The sequence below is a fragment of the Chlorocebus sabaeus genome, unplaced genomic scaffold (assembly GCF_047675955.1).
Source record: "Chlorocebus sabaeus isolate Y175 unplaced genomic scaffold, mChlSab1.0.hap1 unalloc_scaffold_362, whole genome shotgun sequence".
Classification (NCBI taxonomy): domain Eukaryota; kingdom Metazoa; phylum Chordata; class Mammalia; order Primates; family Cercopithecidae; genus Chlorocebus; species Chlorocebus sabaeus.
In genome coordinates this window covers 220,660-238,705 of record NW_027327662.1, presented here as the reverse complement: position 1 = coordinate 238,705, position 18,046 = coordinate 220,660, and the positions used below count along the sequence as shown (strand labels likewise).

Sequence of the window (18,046 nt, the reverse complement as noted above, 5' to 3'; positions counted from 1 at the left end):
GACACAGATCTGTGCAAAAATGTTATATCCCGGAAATTCACTTCCTGTATCCTTGTCCCAGGCAGCTACCCCCATGAGGGACTAAACCAAGGAGGAGACCCCCAGGGTCTGGCTCCAACCTCACTGGTCCCAACTGATGGTGCCTCAGCCACCCGAGTGGTAGAGAGGGGAAGGCAGGCTTAGGCCTGGGCAGTCTATCCTGATAGGAGAAGGTGCCGGGCCTCCAGGGTGTACGTGTGTCACAGTAGGACCACAGATGGGGAGGTGTGTAGCCAGGTGGGAGGAAATGTGGGGCTGCAGTGGGGGCCCAGAAAGAGCTCTTCTGTAGAAAAGAGGTGTGTGGTCAGCTGTTTTGTTCATTAATTTCCATATTTGTAGGAGATAAACAGATCTGTCTGCTGTGCCAGCAGAAGAGTGGTCTGTTTCCACCATCCAATAGGAAAATGCAGACAGAAAACGCTAAAAATGTGGAGGTTCCCCCTGGGCCAGGGGGAGTCTAGATCTTTTTTTCCTTGTTTTTTGTATTTTATAATCTTTCAACAGTGAGCATGTGTTTTTAATATACAAGTAATAGAAATTTCTCAAGGAGGAGGATGCATGGATGGATTGAAGGCCATCCCTGCTGGTGCTTGTAGAGGCTCCGTCCCCCAGGGTCTGGCTCCAACCTCGCTGGTCCCAACTGATGACGCCCCAGCCACCCGAGTGGCACTGGGTTTCTCCTGGAGGGCCCACACGAGATGGTCATGACTTCTCCCAGCACAGCCCCTGGGAACATGCCCACTCCTTCCTTGATTTCCCACCTGGCCTATTTGACTCCCTTCATCTGCTTTGGGAAATGGCCCATCTGTGGAAGTGGTGACCCGGGGCTGATCTCGCCACGGGCGCCTTTAAGGAGCCTGTGTCTTTGCTGCAGACGCTACCATCATTGTCTGCCCTGCCTTCTGTCGGAGGAGGATGTGTTCTGGAATCATCTAGAATGTGATGTCACCATTCGCAGTGGAAGGCAGATGAAATCAGCCCCGTTCCTGGAAATGTGATGTATCGGAGAGTGTGTGTTTACTTAAGGGATTCCTATAAAACTCAAAGAGTTTGACTTCAGTTTCCTTTTTTTTTTTGGTATCCTGATGTGAGACATTTAAATATTCATTTGCACATTTGCCTTTACAATAGAAATAACATCTTTCTACTTCACCAGATTTAAAAAATGCCACATATGCATTGGAACAAGTTAAGCAGTGTGGTGCTGGAAGTGTTAGATTCCCTCCCCACCACCACTGCTTTCAACCATGTAATCCAAGACAACTGCTTGAAAATTGTGCTTCCTTGTGCTTTTTAGTTTTTGTTAATTAAAAAGAAAATCTCATGCCTGTAAGCCCAGCACTTTGAAGGCAGGAGGATCACTTGAAGCCAGGTGTTTAAGACCAGCCTGGGCAACGGAACTAGACCCTGCCTCTACAGAAATTGTAAAAATAGGCGTGGTGGCACGCATCTGTAGGCCCAGCTACTCAGGAGACTGGTGGGAGGATCCCTTGAGCACAGGAGTTCAAGGCTGCAGTGAGCTGTGATTGCCCTTATGCACTCCAGCCTGGCGACAGAGCAAGATCCCGTCTCTTAAAAAACAAGACCAAAAACATGGGACCATAATTTATGTGGCATTATTGTACAACTTGATTTTATTTTCATTTTCACTGAATCCAATAATTACTTCATTGTCTATGTTTTTTTATCAGCCATGGTGTTTTAAACTTGCATTTTTTAATCATTAATTTCAGTCTTAAAATCCTTGCATGTTTGATGACTGCTAAATTCCTACATACAGAAATTCGAGAAAAAGGTGGCGCTTACAGTGGAGGCGCAAAACTCAGCCACAGTGGGGTTTTCACCCTTTACTCTTACAGGTGAGCTTTGCTCTAGTTCACACATTGGGACGCACACGGTGTTTTAGTCTCCTACTCATGATTATCAGTGTCATTTTCTTCTACTGCAGTGAACTTTAGACAAAAGTTGTTCTATGTGCTGCTTTTCACTTCTCGAGCACTTAGCCACACCCAGCAATGTCCTTTCTGGTGCAAGGATTGGGGCCAGCAGCGTAAACGGGAAGCATTCTGTCTTTAGTAAACCCTGGCTTAAGCCAGCATATTTTGGCAAAACACGGTAGTGCCTCCATCCATGGTTTTGCCTTCCACGGTTTATTACCCAGTCACCCTTGGTCTGAAAATATTAAATGGAGAATTCCAGATATAAACACTTCCAAAGTTTTAAATTGTACACCATTCTTCTAAGCAGTGGGATGAAAGCTGACACTGTCTACGGTACCTGCCTGTTGGTCACTCAGTAGCCGTCTAGGTCATCAGATACGCTGTGGGTGTCCAAGAGCTTCTGTTCACAGAACGCTTGTTTTACTTAGCATAACTTTTATTACAGTATAATTGTTGTATTTTGTTAATATCTTGCTGCACCTAATCTATAGACTTTTTCATAGGCATAGGAGAAAAACACAGTATCCATAGTGGCTGTCTGAGGTTGCAACCCTGCTCTGGGGGACCTGGGACACAGGCCCCAGGTGAGGGGCGCGATATAGCCTGAGAACATTCTTAGCTCATTTCATTTGGAGGTGCCTGATGTGGATGCAACTGTTAGCTTTCATAAACATAACACCGTTATTCTAAAATAATAAATTCTTGATTGTGTATGGCTTTGCTGCCCAAGAGAACCTGTATTCTGACACTTTTTAAGAAGGAGTTGGCCAGGCATGGTGGCAAGTGCCTGTGGTCCTAGCTACAGGAGGCTAAGGCGGGAGGATCCCTTGAGCCTAGGGAGGTTGAAGCTGCAGTCAGCAGATTGTGCCACCACACGCCAGCCTGGGCGAATGAGAGCCTGGCTCGTGGATGCAGAGATAGATTAGGTAGGTAGGTAGGTAAGCAGGCACGTAGGTAGAGAAGTCGGTAGCCGTTGCCACCCTGCTGAGTTCTCCCATTTGCTGTGCTGGAAGCCACTCTTCTAGACAAGGATGGGGAAGCAGCTCACAACCCCTCTGCAGCTCTGAGTCAGGGTGGAGGGAGGGCTGGGCTCTTTCCATTTACACAAAGGGAAGTCTGGATCAGCCCCCTCAGACTGATTCCTGTACTGCCCTGGGTGTGTCCTTAAGGGAGATTAAAGGAAAACCTTTGTTTGCTTGATTTTTCCATGTGAGTCTTCTGTAATTTCCTCGTAATCTTGACCTGCCCCCACCCTCCACATCTTTCCTCTCCTGATGTCACAGAGAGGTGGATTTAAATCATCTGGGGAGGACTTTATGCAGACAGACCCTGTCTAAGAGGGAGAACGTGTTGAAAGTCTTATGTGATCGGATTTAAACTTCCACTGAGAGTAATTGAGCAATTTGTCAGGGGGCTGTTTGGACTAGATCAGATGTAAAATAGAGCTGTTAACCCATAGAAAATGTTGAACTGTTAAGTCACAGGTTTGTCATAAACTTGTCCTTTGGTAAAATGCTTGCCTATTTATTTCTCTGGGTTTCCTAGGGACCCAAAAACAATAGAGACACTCCAATCTTTTGGGAAGGTTTACTGGGCAAAATCTGGAAAATTCACGCAGCAAGACATTGACGAAGGCAAACTTTGTCTTCTCAACCGTAGATGCTCCTGTCGCTCCTTCATACAAAGGTATTGTGAATGTAACAGTGAGAATCTCAGTCCACAGCCTCGCAGATGACATTGCTGTTTTCCGAGTTCCCTCATGCACAGGCAGGAGCACCAGCTTCTGGCGCCTCTGTCCTTGCCTGTGATACGATTTCCACGTCTGACACCCTAAATATTGGCCTTGGAAACACGCTTCCCGACATCTGGGCGAGAAGAGTGCATCCTGTCATTTCAGTGTTACTGACCTGAGGCCCAGTGGGGCCAACCCACGGCAGTGACTGGGCTCATTCGTGTGGAAGGATGACGTGACCACGGCCCAGGCCTGGCCACATTACACTGTAGAGCCACTTTTGCTCACAGCATTATCAGCCTCACGCGGTCCTGAATGCATCCACGCTGCAGAAGCAGGCCTTGGTAAGAGTCAGCGTGGCTCGTGGGAGCTAGAGGTCTGGGTGTGATCTCTGGGCTGTTAGACATGACCCTGTGGTTGAAACACGTATGTGAAGTAACAGTGAGATGCACCTGTCCCCTCTGGGACACGAGGGCATAGCCCACTGTGCGAGCTCCTGGGTGGCAGCCCCCCTGTGCCTGTGGTTTGTCTTCTAGGAATGGACCACTTCTTGTACGGCCTCTCGGATGAGATGAAGCAGGCCCACAGGGAGCAGCTCTTCACCATCAGCCACAAGAAGCTCCTGGCCATGAGCGATAGGTGAGTGGGGAGTGGGGAGTGGGGAGCGGGGAGTGGGGGAGACAGCGTCCGGGATTGGAGACCTTAACGGCACTGAAGTAGAAGCCAGTCCTCACTGACCTCGCCTGCCTTCCTCTCAGGTACCTCGGCACTGGGAAGAGCACGCATGGCCTGGCCATACTCAGACCCGAGAATCCCAAAATCGCCAAGGACCCATCCTGGATCATCAGGTGAGCGGCCCTGGTGCCCCCAACTGTGCAGGAGCCCCTGAGACAATAGGCCTCTAGAGCTGAATATGAAAAGTCAGAAATGCTACTGCTTTTCCAAGAATATTATATCATTCTTAAAGTGTTGCCAACTGACTGGCAAGTCAATCTTAAGAGCGACCAGGAAGATGTCCATTGAAATAGTCATACACGAAATGCCAAAGATGCACCACGTAGAATTTTCACTTTCTACTGACTGAAAGGCTTGTTTTACCTCATTAGTTCTAGAATATTTAAGAATCTAAAAATAAAGGGCAACTCTGATTTAACCTCTGCTTGAGTCATTATCTTAAGTAGCATTTAGGGCTTTTACTAAAAAACAGAAGTAAAATGAAAAGGTACACAAAGGTGTCCCGTGTCTGCCTGTGCTGATTCATGAAACTCGATTACACCGAGGCCCTGTGGGAGTGTCCTCCTAACAGACGGAAGTTCAACGGGGCGGCCGGATGGAAGCAGTCCTGAGAAGCAGGTGGGCTGGGGTGAGTAAGCGCTCGCTTCGTCTTCACAGAGCCAGAAAGGAGAGCCACCACGCCAGCTCTTCTTGGCCGTTGGACTCTGATTTCCCAAACAGCTTGTTTTTGGGGTCTCCTCTCCCTCCACACAGCTCTCCACCGCCGTTTCTGAGGCACAGCTGTGGTCTCCTGCAACCTAGAGCTAAGAGGCAGAAACGCTGTCCCTACAGGAGGTGGGCCCACGAGGGCAGCAGGGCCGTCACGCCAGCACCCATGTCTACTCTGGCAAGAGTCATCAGAGAATTCCAAATTAGGTCCCAGCAAGGACCGTGGCTTGGACTGGACGAGAAACTGGCTATCAGATTTTTCAAACCCCCACCTTGGTGGTTTTAACATGCAGCTAGGATTGCAATCAAGAGGCCGAGTAGGTAAGATTCATGTGTTCTCTTTTACTTTCTAAGGAGAGCAGGAGCCTGGGGTCAAGGCCCAGGGTCCTGGCCTGCTGCTGTGGTTGGAAACTGACACATGGCAATAAACATGGCATTCCCCTTGGCCTGTGTAAACTACTGGCTTTGTTCTCCTTTTATGACTTGTGCATAGTTCAGTGATCCCTACTAAAAATATTTTTATAATCTTTGCCCACAAAAGTGCTGAGAAAACCATTAGTAGCCACCCATAGATTGAGGTTTTAATCTCCTACTTAAAAAACTAAAACGGAGGACTGTTGGAGTTGTAGGCAAACGTTTAATACACACATCTGAAAGCATGAGACACAGTCCAGACAGCACGCACTGGAGCTGGTGGGGCACACGGTCGGTGACAGGTGCTTGCTTGTTAGGTATTAATGTCAATAAATACTTTCAGAAAGTGCTGATAAATAACTTAAGTGTTACAAAAACAGATGGTCCACGGTGAGTCCAGGTTGCAGGTACATGCAGGCAGGACTGGGTCAGACGCTCCAGGGCTGGGCTGCACGTGCTCTAGCTGGCCTGAGTCCGACACATCATAGTTGTCCATGTACTTGGCCAGGATCTTCATGAGGGGCCGCAGCTTGAGCCACCACTGTTCTTTGGGAATCCTGTGCCTGTGGAGGGATGGGGGGACAGCAGTGAGGCTGGGAGATGCCACGGCCAGCACAGTGAGCCGTCTTGCCAGAAACACGGGGTTTGTAGGGTCGGCTGAATCAACTAGATAATAAAGCCAATTTCAGGGTCAAATGAAACCATTGCTTTTATATTTCTAAAAATTCTTCCCAAAGACCTAGTGGTGGTTTCTTATTGTTGTTCTTTTGAGACAGAGTCTCGCTCTGTCCCCAGGCTGGAGAGCAGAGGTGCAGTCTCAGCTCACTGCAACCTCTGCCTCCCAGGTTCAGGCGATTTCTCCTGTCTCAGCCTCCTGAGTAGCTGGGACTACAGGTGTACACCACCACACCTGGCTAATTTTTGTATTTTTAGTAGAGATGGGGTTTCACCATGTGGGCCAGGCTGGTCTTGATCTCTTGACCTTGTGATCCACCCACCTAGGCCTCCCAAAGTGCTGGGATTATAGGTGTGAGCCGCCATGCCTGGCCAAGACCTAGTATTTTTTAACTGAGCTTCAGAAAATCTAGTTCCTCAAACCCCTGAATGAGTTGCCGAAAGCAACAGCAATGGCCATTCTCCTGTCCTGTACTCACGTTGGCTGGGTTTGCTAAGGCAATAAGACCCCAACTTACTCAAAATCCGTTTGCTTCTTCAGCTCTGCCACAGGTTGAAAAATAAGGTTTCTTTTGCTTATTCCCAGCACACAAACGGAATCATCGGTGGTAAATTTTTTTCCTATAAAAGATTTTAAAAAAGATTAACAACACCCTGTCACATGGGCAGGTGGGAGAGCAGAATCATGGGGCGAGATGAGAAGTGAGATTCCTGGCAACCATCCTGAACCTGGCCTGGAAGCCTGGGGGAGGCTGAGAATGGCCAAGAACGGCCGAGAACAGCTGAGAACAACTGCACAGTGTGGCCAGCGCCTGGCCTGGGCAGCTCTGCTCTTGTGGGATCGCCCTGATGGCTTCCTGGAAAGCAGCTTTTGTTTTTCCTCTCAGTGGAGAGAATTTTTCACTAAATAGTGGAATAGAGAAATTACCTTAAGAAATTGATGCCCACGAATACACACACAGAGGAGTGAGAAACATCCATAGCTAAATTAGCAAAAGAAAATCGATGTAGAAAGAATCAGTCAGTTCTTCAAAAAGACAAACCAATTGAAACTGTTCACATCACTGTTTTTTGTAGACTGTCATTCTTCTACGTTGCACATTGGCAGTGATAATGGTTTGCCCTAAAAAAGCACACACCTGGTATGACTGAAGAAAGCTGAGGGGGGTGGGGGCAAGAAAGATGCTGGCACAAACAGCCACTCAGGAATGAGTGGGGACCAGCCACATTGGAACAATTAACAATTGTATTATACAAAATGTCATGTTTTTTAAAACTTTTCAGTTTATCTAAAGATTTGTTAGAATATGTAACTTACAAAACTGATTTAAGGAAAAACATGCATAGTTCTACAAACATGAACAATTCATTCAGCAGCCAAATCTTCCTCAAAACTGGAAGTTCTGACAGATGGAGTTGCAAGGAGGTTGTCCTAACATACATCCAAAAAATAGAAGGCCCCACTTAAACTGTGAGGGAAACTGCGGGCTGATGCTCAAGATCTCCAGAGCAAAAAGCCTGCACAAAAGAACTTCAGGTTGAATCTAGCAGTGATAAAAGAGAACATGTTACCCACGCCCAAGCTGACCTTATCCCAGGAATCCAAGGTTGGTTAAATAGCAACGCTCAGAGACCAGCAGGAGTTAGAACATCACACGCAGCTCAGTACTGGACTGAAGAAGGAACCAGTATACCCTACTTCTCCCCGATAGGACAGCATTTTCACCAAGGCAGACGGCCTCCCTCCGCGGACCCCTTACCTCTGCCCCAGGCCTCCTTGAGTTTCGCAGTGATCCACTCCATAGCTCTGGCAGAGATTTTGGTTCCAAAGTTTCTATCAAATGGAGAGGGTGCCCCACCCTGTTGGTGGTTAGAGTCATATGAAATATCAGTTATACAGTAACACTTTGTTGTTAAATAGAAATGACGATTTCTATTTCACAGAATTCACGTTTTTATTTCTAGGTCTTTATGGATAGCTGGAACAGAAAAAAACACAATCTCTGTTTCCTGTAGCCTGAACTCAGCCTGTTAAGCAAAAGTGTCAAGTGTTCCCCCTGCCCAGTAAGAGGAGGATTTTAATAAATGGAATGAGTCAACTAACAATCTCCAATATTTTAAAATCTTCAATCAGGATTTCATAAACTCATCTGGGGTGGGGATGGGTCGCAGCTTTAAGAATCTGATAAACGTTGTGGATTCTTTAACAAAATCACACATACGCCTCCTATTTCATCATCATTTCAGGGGATTCATCAGCTCTCTGGAATAAATTCACGGGCTCTGGTTTAAAAGTATAAAGAATAGGAGGTTGTGAGGAAGGAGTGTGTGTGAGTTAGGAATGCTGGACCGCTGTGTCCCAGGCTCAGCTCATGACATGTGTGTGCCTGCATGCAGCTCATTCCAGGTCATTCTGATTTGGGGTGAGTGTCAAGTATATTACATGTCTGATAATCCATTTTAAATCTTAGGAAGCTCCAGTTTTTAACTCGATGAAGTGTTTAATTTGAATAAGCATTTCCAAGTAGTGGGGTTGTCACTGTTTTCATGAAAGCTGACAGTTCCCTTAAAATCCCCATTACTCAAACCTCACCAACAAAAGAATCCTAAAGCTGGTGATGTTTGGCATGACTTAAAAGTTTAGATGATTTGGCTGGGCATGGTGGGGATCACGCCTGTAATCCCACCACTTTGGGAGGCTGAGGTGGGCGAATCACCTGAGGTCAGGAGTTTGAGACCAGCCTGGCCAACGCAGTGAAACTCCATCTCTACTGAAAATACAAAAATTAGTTGTGCATGGTGGTGGACACCTGTACTCCCATCTACTCAGAAGGCTGAGGCAGGACAATCTCTTGAACCTGGAAGAGGTGGAGGTTGCAGTGAGCCAAGATTGCGCCACTGCACTCCAGCCTGGGTAACAGAGCAAGACTCTGTCTCAAAAAAAAAAAAAAAAAAAAATGTCTCCCAGCTAACTGGGTGTATGCATATACTGCAGATCGTTTTGTTGTATAGTGACAACACACGCGACACATAATGTGACACAACAAACTGACACAGGATGTCGATTTCACCTAAGCCCAGCTAACAGGGAGTGATGAAATCTCGTGCTGTGTTGCTCTTTCCCACCCAGAACGCAAATCATCCCTGTGCCCTAAGTCTCCATGCTGTCTGTGCCTCCTGTCCCTGAGTCACTCAGTAGCCGCCTTGGTTATCAGATGGTTATCAGTACCCACCCCCTCATGTATACAGGGGGCGGGTACTATCCCCAGGTTCAGGCACCCACTGGAGACTTGGGACACATTCCCTGAGGCTAAGAGGGATGACTATTTCCTTCTTCCTTCATAAACATCAGGTGCTAATTAGAGAAATGATTTTAAGATATCTAAAAGAGTAAGACTATAAAGCAAAAATTTTAGTTGTCTAAATGCGGGCAAGTCTGTAGAGCAACACACCACGACTCTGTTCTGCAACTGCTCAGCGTATAGTGCACTCCAGCGGCAAAGAAATTACCACTCATCCAGCCCAAAGTCACAGAGCAGAATCTAAGGACCGCAGTGTTACGGTGACCATAAGATCAGCCCTGGTCTCTCACTCACCTGAGCACAAGGCCCCTCTGGATAGTAGTCTTCATTTTCTGCGTCAGGCGCTCCACATTGGACTGGAAAAGAGCATTTTGTTAATCAGACAATAAACTTCTGCTAAGCACCTACTGTGTGCCAGGTCCTGCAGGGCGGGAAGTGCCAACCACACGTGGTGGTGAGCGTGGCCAAGGAGGCTGCAAGCTCTCACAGCTTGGGTCTCGGGGAGCCTCCCCAGGCGGCGAGAGCACGTCTGCAGCAATGAATGCTGAGCACAGGGCACTGATGTGAGCAGCCCTCACAGCGGCCACTAGAAACGCCTTCCGGAATCAACAGGGTCCCTCTGAAGATGATAATTCCGTGACTGGCCTAGTGCTCATTCATGGCTCTATTGCTCCTTATTTTCATGACGATGTTCTCTCGGCGCTCTCAGAGGAAAAGAGCGACCTGTGGCCTTTCAATGGAATCTCCTATGACGGCCTGATGAACAGTGTCTGATCAGAGAATTTTGTAAACTCTCATTGACACACAGATTTCTTAAGGAACAGATTGTCTTAGAAAAGGGTAACATCCTATATCAGATCATCCTGGGAGGATTACAAGAGGGAGGTAATTCTCTAATGACTCATCCTAAGAAAATGGAGATTTTTACATCTAATCAATCTGTCACTGGGCACGGTGGCAGAATTTCACAAAGTAGGAGCCTGGGCGCAGTCGCTCACGCCTGTAATCCCAGCTCTTTAGGAGGCCAAGGCGGGTAGATTGCCTGAGGTCAAGAGTTTGAGACCAGCCTGGCCAACATGGTGAAACCCCGTCTCTACTAAAAATACAAAAATTAGCCGGGCATGGTGGCAGGTGCTGTAGTCCCACCTACTTGGGAGGCTGAGGCAGGAGAATCACTTGAAGCCAGGAGGCTGAAGTTGCAGTGAGCTGAGATTGTGCCACTGCACTCCAGCCTGGGTGACAGAGCAAGCGTCCATCTCAACAACAACAACAACAAATCATAATTTCTCTTCTGAAGCTCTTGCCAGGTTGAATGCTGGTGAGGCAGGATCTTTGGACAGATTTCTGAAATACGGTCATGAGTCACATAACAGGGGGATATGTTCTGAGAAATGCATTGCTAGGTGACTTGAGCCTTGTGCAAACATCCTACAGTGAACTCTCACAAACCCAGGAGGCAGGGCCTGCCACATATCTGTTGTTCCTGACTACAAACCTAAATGTCTGAGACTGTTGAATACTGCAGGCAATTGTGTATCTAAACATGTCTAGATGTAGAAAAGCACAGTTAAAAATATATATATATGTATATAACATATGTTTTTTAATATATATAATCTTTCTATAAAAGATAAATAACAGTGCACCTGTTTGGGGCAGCTCCAATATCATCTTATGGGACCCACCGCTGACAGAAACATCATGATGAAGTGAATGACTCCACAAGTATTTAATATGACATAGTGAAGAAATTCGTGATTCACATGTCACATAATTAGTGACAACGCCAAGGCCCTTTTTACTTGATCTACTTGGCCCAGAAACAAGTAACATCCTAACCTTTTAAAAGACAATGGTGCCGGGTACAGTGGCTCACGCCTGTAATCCCAGCACTTTGGAAGGCCAAGATGGGCAGATCACGAGGTCAGGAGTTCGAGACCAGCCTGACCAACAAGGTGAAACCCCATCTCTATTAAAAATACAAAAATTATCTGGGCATGGTGGCACGTGCCTGTAATCCCAACTACTCGGGAGTCTGAGGCAGGAGAATTGTTGGAACCTGGGAATCGGAGGTTGTAGCGAGCCGGGATCATGCCACTGCATTCCAACCTGGGTTGCAGAGCAATATATAACATTATATATTTATTTATATAACTAACTAAAGACAATTGTTCAAGTTGCATTTTATCTGCCAAGGCCTGTCATCCTGCATGGAGTTTAACTGAACACTGCAGGGTCCAGGCCTGGATTCTGCTGTGCCATCCAAGCAGGGGCAGACCCCGGGCTCGGTGACACTCTTCCCTAAAAGAGCCACAGATGCCAAAAAACCACGGCCGTGTGTGTGTCAGTTTAGAGGCAGACGCAGCATCAGAGGCCTCAAGATTTAAAAGAAGCTGCAGCAAGCTTCAGAGCCAGTTGCAGACGTGGGTGGTGATTGTTAGCGGAGGCGCTCAAATCGTTTGTGACAGAAGTGAGAAAACATTAACTACACAACAGACTACATCAAAAAAACAAGCTCGTGTTTCACACAAGAGACTAGAAGGTGTCCTCAACCAGGCACGTCCGCCTTCACCTGACACATGGGAGAGGCATCTGGGCAATGCGAAGGGCATCAAGCATGGCGTGTTCTGTAGTACCTGTCTCCATGCCCCCTCGAAAAGCAAACCACCCTAGATACGATGTTTCACTCCACAGCACCGAGTGGATCCAAAGGGGACGGTCCCCCTAGGCCAGCCCCCGTCACATACCTGCAGATCCCTGATGTCGAAGGGCTCCTTCGAAAATGTATGCGGCAGCGGCTCCGGCCGTGAGCCCCCCATGTTGGCCAGGTAGCCACGGTAGCCGCCCATGGACTTGATGAACACGCGCCGCTTGGTTCCGCTGGCGGACTGCTTGATGTGGTCGCAGGTCTGGTCACAGAGATCAGTCACTCCAGCCCAGGGCCAGGGTGCACCCACCATCCCAGAGCTCCCCGACGAGTAAGTGCAGCAAGGGCCCCCACCGCGCCTGAGCATGCGGTCCCAGCATCGCAGAGGTGAAGGGTGTACAGCAGCCGGGATGTGCCCTTGGAGTGGGTGTGAACATGCCCCCAACCCCCCCACCCCACCGTGGCAGCCACCTGGAGATGACCTCAATGACCTGTGGTGGGGGCCTGGCCATCTGCCGCTCCCTTCTCCCAGGACCCATAAGAGGAGACTGAAAAGACGACCCCACAAGCCAGCTCACTCCACGCTGCTCTCTGTCCCTGCTGAAGCAGCTTTCACCAGACACGGACACCGTTAGGTGTGAGCTGAGAAGTTAGGGGGCTCTCACCTACCAGCTTAGTCCATGGGAACAGCTGTGATCTTCTATTTTCTTCCATTAAAGCTCCCTGTGATTTTAGATCTGTGGCCATCTTCCATTCATCAGTGAATGTTACGTTTATAGAAACTCTACTCAAAGGCAGACGGTGGTTCTTAGACCCAGGTGCCTGGGGAGTCTTTCGGATGCATAGGCATCAGGTCCCCAAGTGAAATGTCTGCCATCCGCCCTCCACGAGGACCCAAGCTCAGTGGGGAGAAAAGCAGCAGAGAAATGCATCGGCCACCTTCCCACCCACACACGAGTCCGGGCTGCAGCGCCCTCTCCTGGGACTCTGCAAAACCTCTGCCTGGGCCTCAGCTCCCATCCCGGCACCCTCCAATCTGTTCACACAGACTGGAGACCCATCTATAAAAAACATAAATCTGATCCAGTCATTCAAAACCCTTTGGCTCACTTCAAGTACACGTCAAGACTTTCTCGGGAATCCCTGGCCCCGCCTGCTTCTGATACCAGGTCCCGCTCTAGATCCAGCAACCTCAGGTCCTCCTGGGGCCTCTGGATATGCTGGCTGCTGTGTGCATTCAGGTACAGTGGTGGGCGGGAGAGCAGCCCCCAAAAGAATCCCGGTCCTAATGCCTGGAACCTGAGAACGTTCCCTCATGCGGTGATAAAGGAATCCTGAGGACTATCCAGGTGCGCCCTAAGTGCCACCACTTGCATCAGCAGATGAGGGGTGTAGAGGCCCTGGAGCAGGATGCTGCACACCTACATGGGAGGCGGCGGCACCGGGGAACAAGGCGGGCAAGGCCCGCAGCTCTGGGCACCTGAATGGGCCACGAGGGACTCTCCTGGAGCAAACACTGGCCTCAGTCCATGGCTCCTGCCTTCCAGAACTGTGTGACAGTGAGTATTATTTTCCAGCCCCAGGTGTGTGGTCAGGGTCACAGCAGCCACGGAACACACACAGGCACCTTCCTCAGCTCTGACCAGGAGGGAAATGTCATTTTCTCACGAAAATGCCGCCTGGTTTCTAATGGCAAAGTTCGTCTGTCAGGGGTTCTCGGGGCACCCCATGTCCTCTCTTCATAGAAATCACCCTGGAGTCTCTCCCTGCAGTTAGCTCGTGGTTATTTGACTTGCAGTCCTCACTAGGCTACAAATTCCATGAGGGCAGGAACTGTGGGCTGGACTTCCACCACTGCACCATCAGCAGGACCCGGCCAAGCACCCACAGCAGGCGCTCAAGAAATGCTTGTCTCTGAATGACATAAGCACAGTATTCTCCAGCCAGCCAGCCATCCTGGTCAAGGGCTGATCCTGCAGGATTCCCTAACCGGCCTCCATGGGACTCAGCCAAGAGTAAAAGCATGAAGTGGGGGTGTGGACTTGAGACTGGGGGCCACATGAGAGTCTGTGCACCAAAGTTTAACACCCACTGGGAAATTTTCACTTGAGATCTTCGGATGAAATTTTAAAACACACTTTGTTGAATAAACACAGGCTTCATTAAACCATTCCAACCTATACTTCGTTTCTTTGGCAGATTCTTTTCCTCCCAAAATAATTGGTTGATGTGTTCAAAAGTGAACACGGGCTCTAGTTAGCGGGCCACTTTGCATTGTGTAGAAGCCGAGATGGGGAGAGAAACAGGCAATGGGAAGAATTCCCATCTTTGTGCTTAGGAAGGACAGAGGACAGAAGCCCGTCAAGGGTCCAAAGAGCCCACAACTGCCTTCTTGAAGGGCCAGTGCAGAATTCTGAGGGTGTCACTGTTCCACCTGTACTGGGTTCTCTCTCTAATTGCGATCTAAGACTTAGGATGTCGTAAGGCTTTAAGACTTACCCTTTGTCTTAGAGAATCCCGGGCATGGGAAGGAAAATGTGGGTGGGGCATCAGGACCCCCAGAGCCACAAAGCCTTATGGGTTATTTTTCCAACTGAATCTCCCCCGCAGCCCACCCTGAGGTGGGGAATTACTGTCACTCATTCAAAGAATGACATCAACCACTTAATGGCAAAAGAATTCTGCAGGTAAGCAGCTCTCCCAAGAGGCTGATTTGTGCCCGAGCGTGTCTGAGTTCTAGTCCCACCAGGCTGCTGCTGTGGGTGCGTGGAACAGCGCAGCGCTGACACCTGAGCCACGCCCCCGATCGTGTGCTCCTCTGAGTGTAAACACAGTGACAGCTGGGACGGAAGAGTCCGCCTTTACTGGAGCTCAGACACAGCTTTCCTGAACTCTCTCATTACCTAGATGGTGTCTTAAACCTGAATTAGCTTCTAAAAATAGCAAGTCCCTCCGGCGGTGCCTCAGGCAATTAGTCAAAGTAGTACTGACAAGAAGAAGGCTGATCCCAGGCATGGCCCTGCCTGCCTGCAGTGTTTCAAGCCTGGACATCTAGAAACTGCTAAAGGAGAGCAAAGCCAGCGATGGCCGGACCCTAACGACATTCAGTGAACAGGAGTCAAGCGCGGGGCCCAAGGAAGTCCATGGAACGAGCCGTTGCCAACCTCTGCAAAGCCAGTAGAGCACCAGGGAACACGACAGGGAGAAGCCCAGGAGAGAGATGGCCCTCAGCTCGAGTGGGAGGCACAGGAGGCTGCAGCTGACCTCACGGCCCCTCTGCTCCCTTCCCTGCACTGGAACTCAGTTCTGAAGGAAGAACCCGGAACAGAACTGCTGTTTTCCGAGGTTCTGTGCCAAGCTGAACTAAGGAGTCTCCAACAGGGCTGGGAGTTTTCATGCAAACTCTGGAGCTGGTTTGGACGTGAACATCTAAGGTAAAGGCCAGCGGCTGCTCTCCAGGAGGCACCAGGCGGCCAAGTCACTGATGTAACCCCATGTGCCAAGGGGGCCACTGTCCCATTTGCAGATGAGGACCCTCTCTGGGTCAGCTTATCAGGGACCGGAGGGGGCCACCATGAGGGTGTCAGCACCACGCCCATGACTGGCAGAATCCACTCCTTCCAAAGCACATATTGGTGAAACTGCCTGCCCAGGAGGGCATGATCTCGGCTCTCTTCAGAACCTCTCGTCTCACCAGGAAGGCTGTGGTTCCAGGCAGTGGCCCCCAGTGGGCACGCCTCTGTCCCAGAGCTCGTACGTACCAGGCACTCAAACCCCTTCCTGCAGGCTCCCACAGCTGACCCTGCGGCCTCGCTACTCAACGCAGGCGGGAGAGGCAGTCTCCAGAGAAATGGTGCTCACCACTCCCCTAGTCTAGCAGGGATAGAAACACGACCCCAAGGACTGGATATATCCTCTCACTTTTAATCAATAAAGACAGGTTCTTCCTAAGGCAGAGAAGCTAAAAAATTTACCCTGTTCTGGCCAGTGTGACTGACATAAAGCCAAGCTAGAAAAGGGTGAGGGGGAAATCTGGCTCATTCTTAACACAGAAGAAACACACTGCTAAAATAAATGAAAGAAAGCAATGGGAGGAAATGATGTTTCTTGCATTTGAAACATCAACTTGCTTTGTTCAAGAGGTTTAAGACACACGTAAGCCATGCTCCACACACACGGCCGGCCGTTTCTGAAGTCAGTGTTTCTGGAACAAAAGCCTTGGCCTGCCCAGTGAACATTCACACTGAGCACACTGTCGCGAAGCTGCTTGGCCAGCCAGCAGGGGGCAGGAGAGAGCCGCAGGTGCCATGTGGGGTCCCTGCAAACTGGCCTCACTCCCTCAGTCAAGGGCCTTGCCTCTTGCCAATCCAGGGGCTTCCTCCAAGGGGAAGCGGCCTCTTCAGCTGCCACCGCACTGACTTCAGAAGGCTTAGCCAATGGGACAATAGATTCAACAGAGTTCCATGTTGTTAAGGGAAACTTCTGTTACCAGGCAACCTTAGTATCATATTCAATGTAAAATAACCAACAAGATCGTTTCCAAACAAACATGCTAGTAGTGCCTTATCCTTCAATGCTGCTTAAACACGGAGAAGAATGAGGAAAAAAGAGCATGGCACTTACTTCTTAAAAAATAACACCTCTTCCAGGTTCCTTTTACCCATATCATAAAGACTTACAACTGGATTCCCTACAGGAAGGTGGAGTGGGGGTGGATCCCCACGCTGACCCAGCCTCCCCCCAGGTCAGTCACCCGCCCCTCACCGCGGGGTTCACAGCTCTCCAGACACTGTCACCTCAACAAAGAAAGGTGGCATCTCTGAGATCTCTTCACAGGGAGCACCCAAACGGGAGCTAGAGAGACAGACACACCCACAACTGCTGTAAAATCCAGAAACGCAATACATATTTAAGGACTTCATTATTAGTTATTTAAAACTTGAAGAACAAAGTGAGCCTGCTTTTAACCTCTCTGCCACAATAACATCGTGTACGTCTGTCTTCTACCGTTTGTTCCTTCTCCAGCAGCTGCCGCCTGGCTGGCCGCCTGCAGAAGAGCCGCCTCCGGTACTCCTGCGAGGCCCTCGGTAAAAGCGTGAGCACCACGATCACATCTCAGGACGCTGCACACTTTAGGGTCGCCCACAGACCGCCATTGCCAATGCCTGGAAGGCACTGAACGGGCCCTCCTGCTCTTTGTAAATGTCACCTCTCGTAAGCTATGTTGTGTTGAAAATTTTTAACTGCAGTCCACACATACTTCTTTGTTTCTGTCTTGTTTTTATCCTAGAGGCATATTATTATGGAAAATTAAGTTTGCAAGTGTGAAGGGTTTTCTGAAAATCGACTTCTAATCCTGGAAGGACCAAAAAAAAAAAAAAAAAAACTGCCAGATGTGGTGCTCACGCCTGTAATGTCAGCAGTTTGGGAGGCCGAGGCAGGCAGATCGCTTGAGCCCAGGAGTTTGAGACCAGCCTGGAAAACATGGCAAAACCCTGTCTCTACTAAAATTACAAAAAAAAAAAAAAAAAAAAAAAAAAAAAAAAAAAAAAAAAAAAAAAGGATTAGCTGGGCGTGGTGACATGTGTCTATTCCCAGCTACTCAGGAAGCTGAGATGGGAGGATCACCTGAGCCCAGGAGGTAAAGGCTGTAGTCAGCCAAGGTTTGCGTCACTGCACTCCAGTTTGGGCGACAGAGTGAGACCACTTCTCAAAAAAAAAGCAAAAACTGTATAAATCAGTACAGAAGGGAACTGGCTGGGCACGGTGGTGCACGCCTGTAATCTCAGCATTTTGGGAGGTCGAGGTGGGCAGATCACAGCTGAGGTCAGGAGTTTGAGACCAACCTGGCCAA

The 18,046-nt window shown here is 48.9% G+C and overlaps 1 protein-coding gene across 6 annotated transcripts in view; it reads left to right on the top strand.

The window, feature by feature from the left end:
• LOC140711234 (presequence protease, mitochondrial-like) overlaps positions 1-17,292 on the top strand; it is a 55,218-nt gene extending 37,926 nt beyond the window's left edge. The window contains exons 3-7 of one of the 6 annotated variants that reach the window (XM_073014162.1): positions 4,248-4,350; positions 4,470-4,559; positions 4,992-5,074; positions 5,200-5,475; positions 8,209-8,455. In XM_073014162.1, the coding sequence (XP_072870263.1) occupies positions 4,248-4,350; positions 4,470-4,559; positions 4,992-5,074; positions 5,200-5,219 (296 nt within the window). In that variant the 3' untranslated portion in view covers positions 5,220-5,475; positions 8,209-8,455. Of the gene's footprint in view, positions 1-4,247; positions 4,351-4,469; positions 4,560-4,991; positions 5,075-5,103; positions 5,614-8,208; positions 8,456-11,175; positions 11,534-17,220 lie in introns of those variants that run through there. The other 5 variants (XM_073014160.1, XM_073014159.1, XM_073014158.1 and 2 more) reach the window with 5 other exon arrangements.
• The last annotated feature ends 754 nt before the right edge of the window (positions 17,293-18,046 follow it).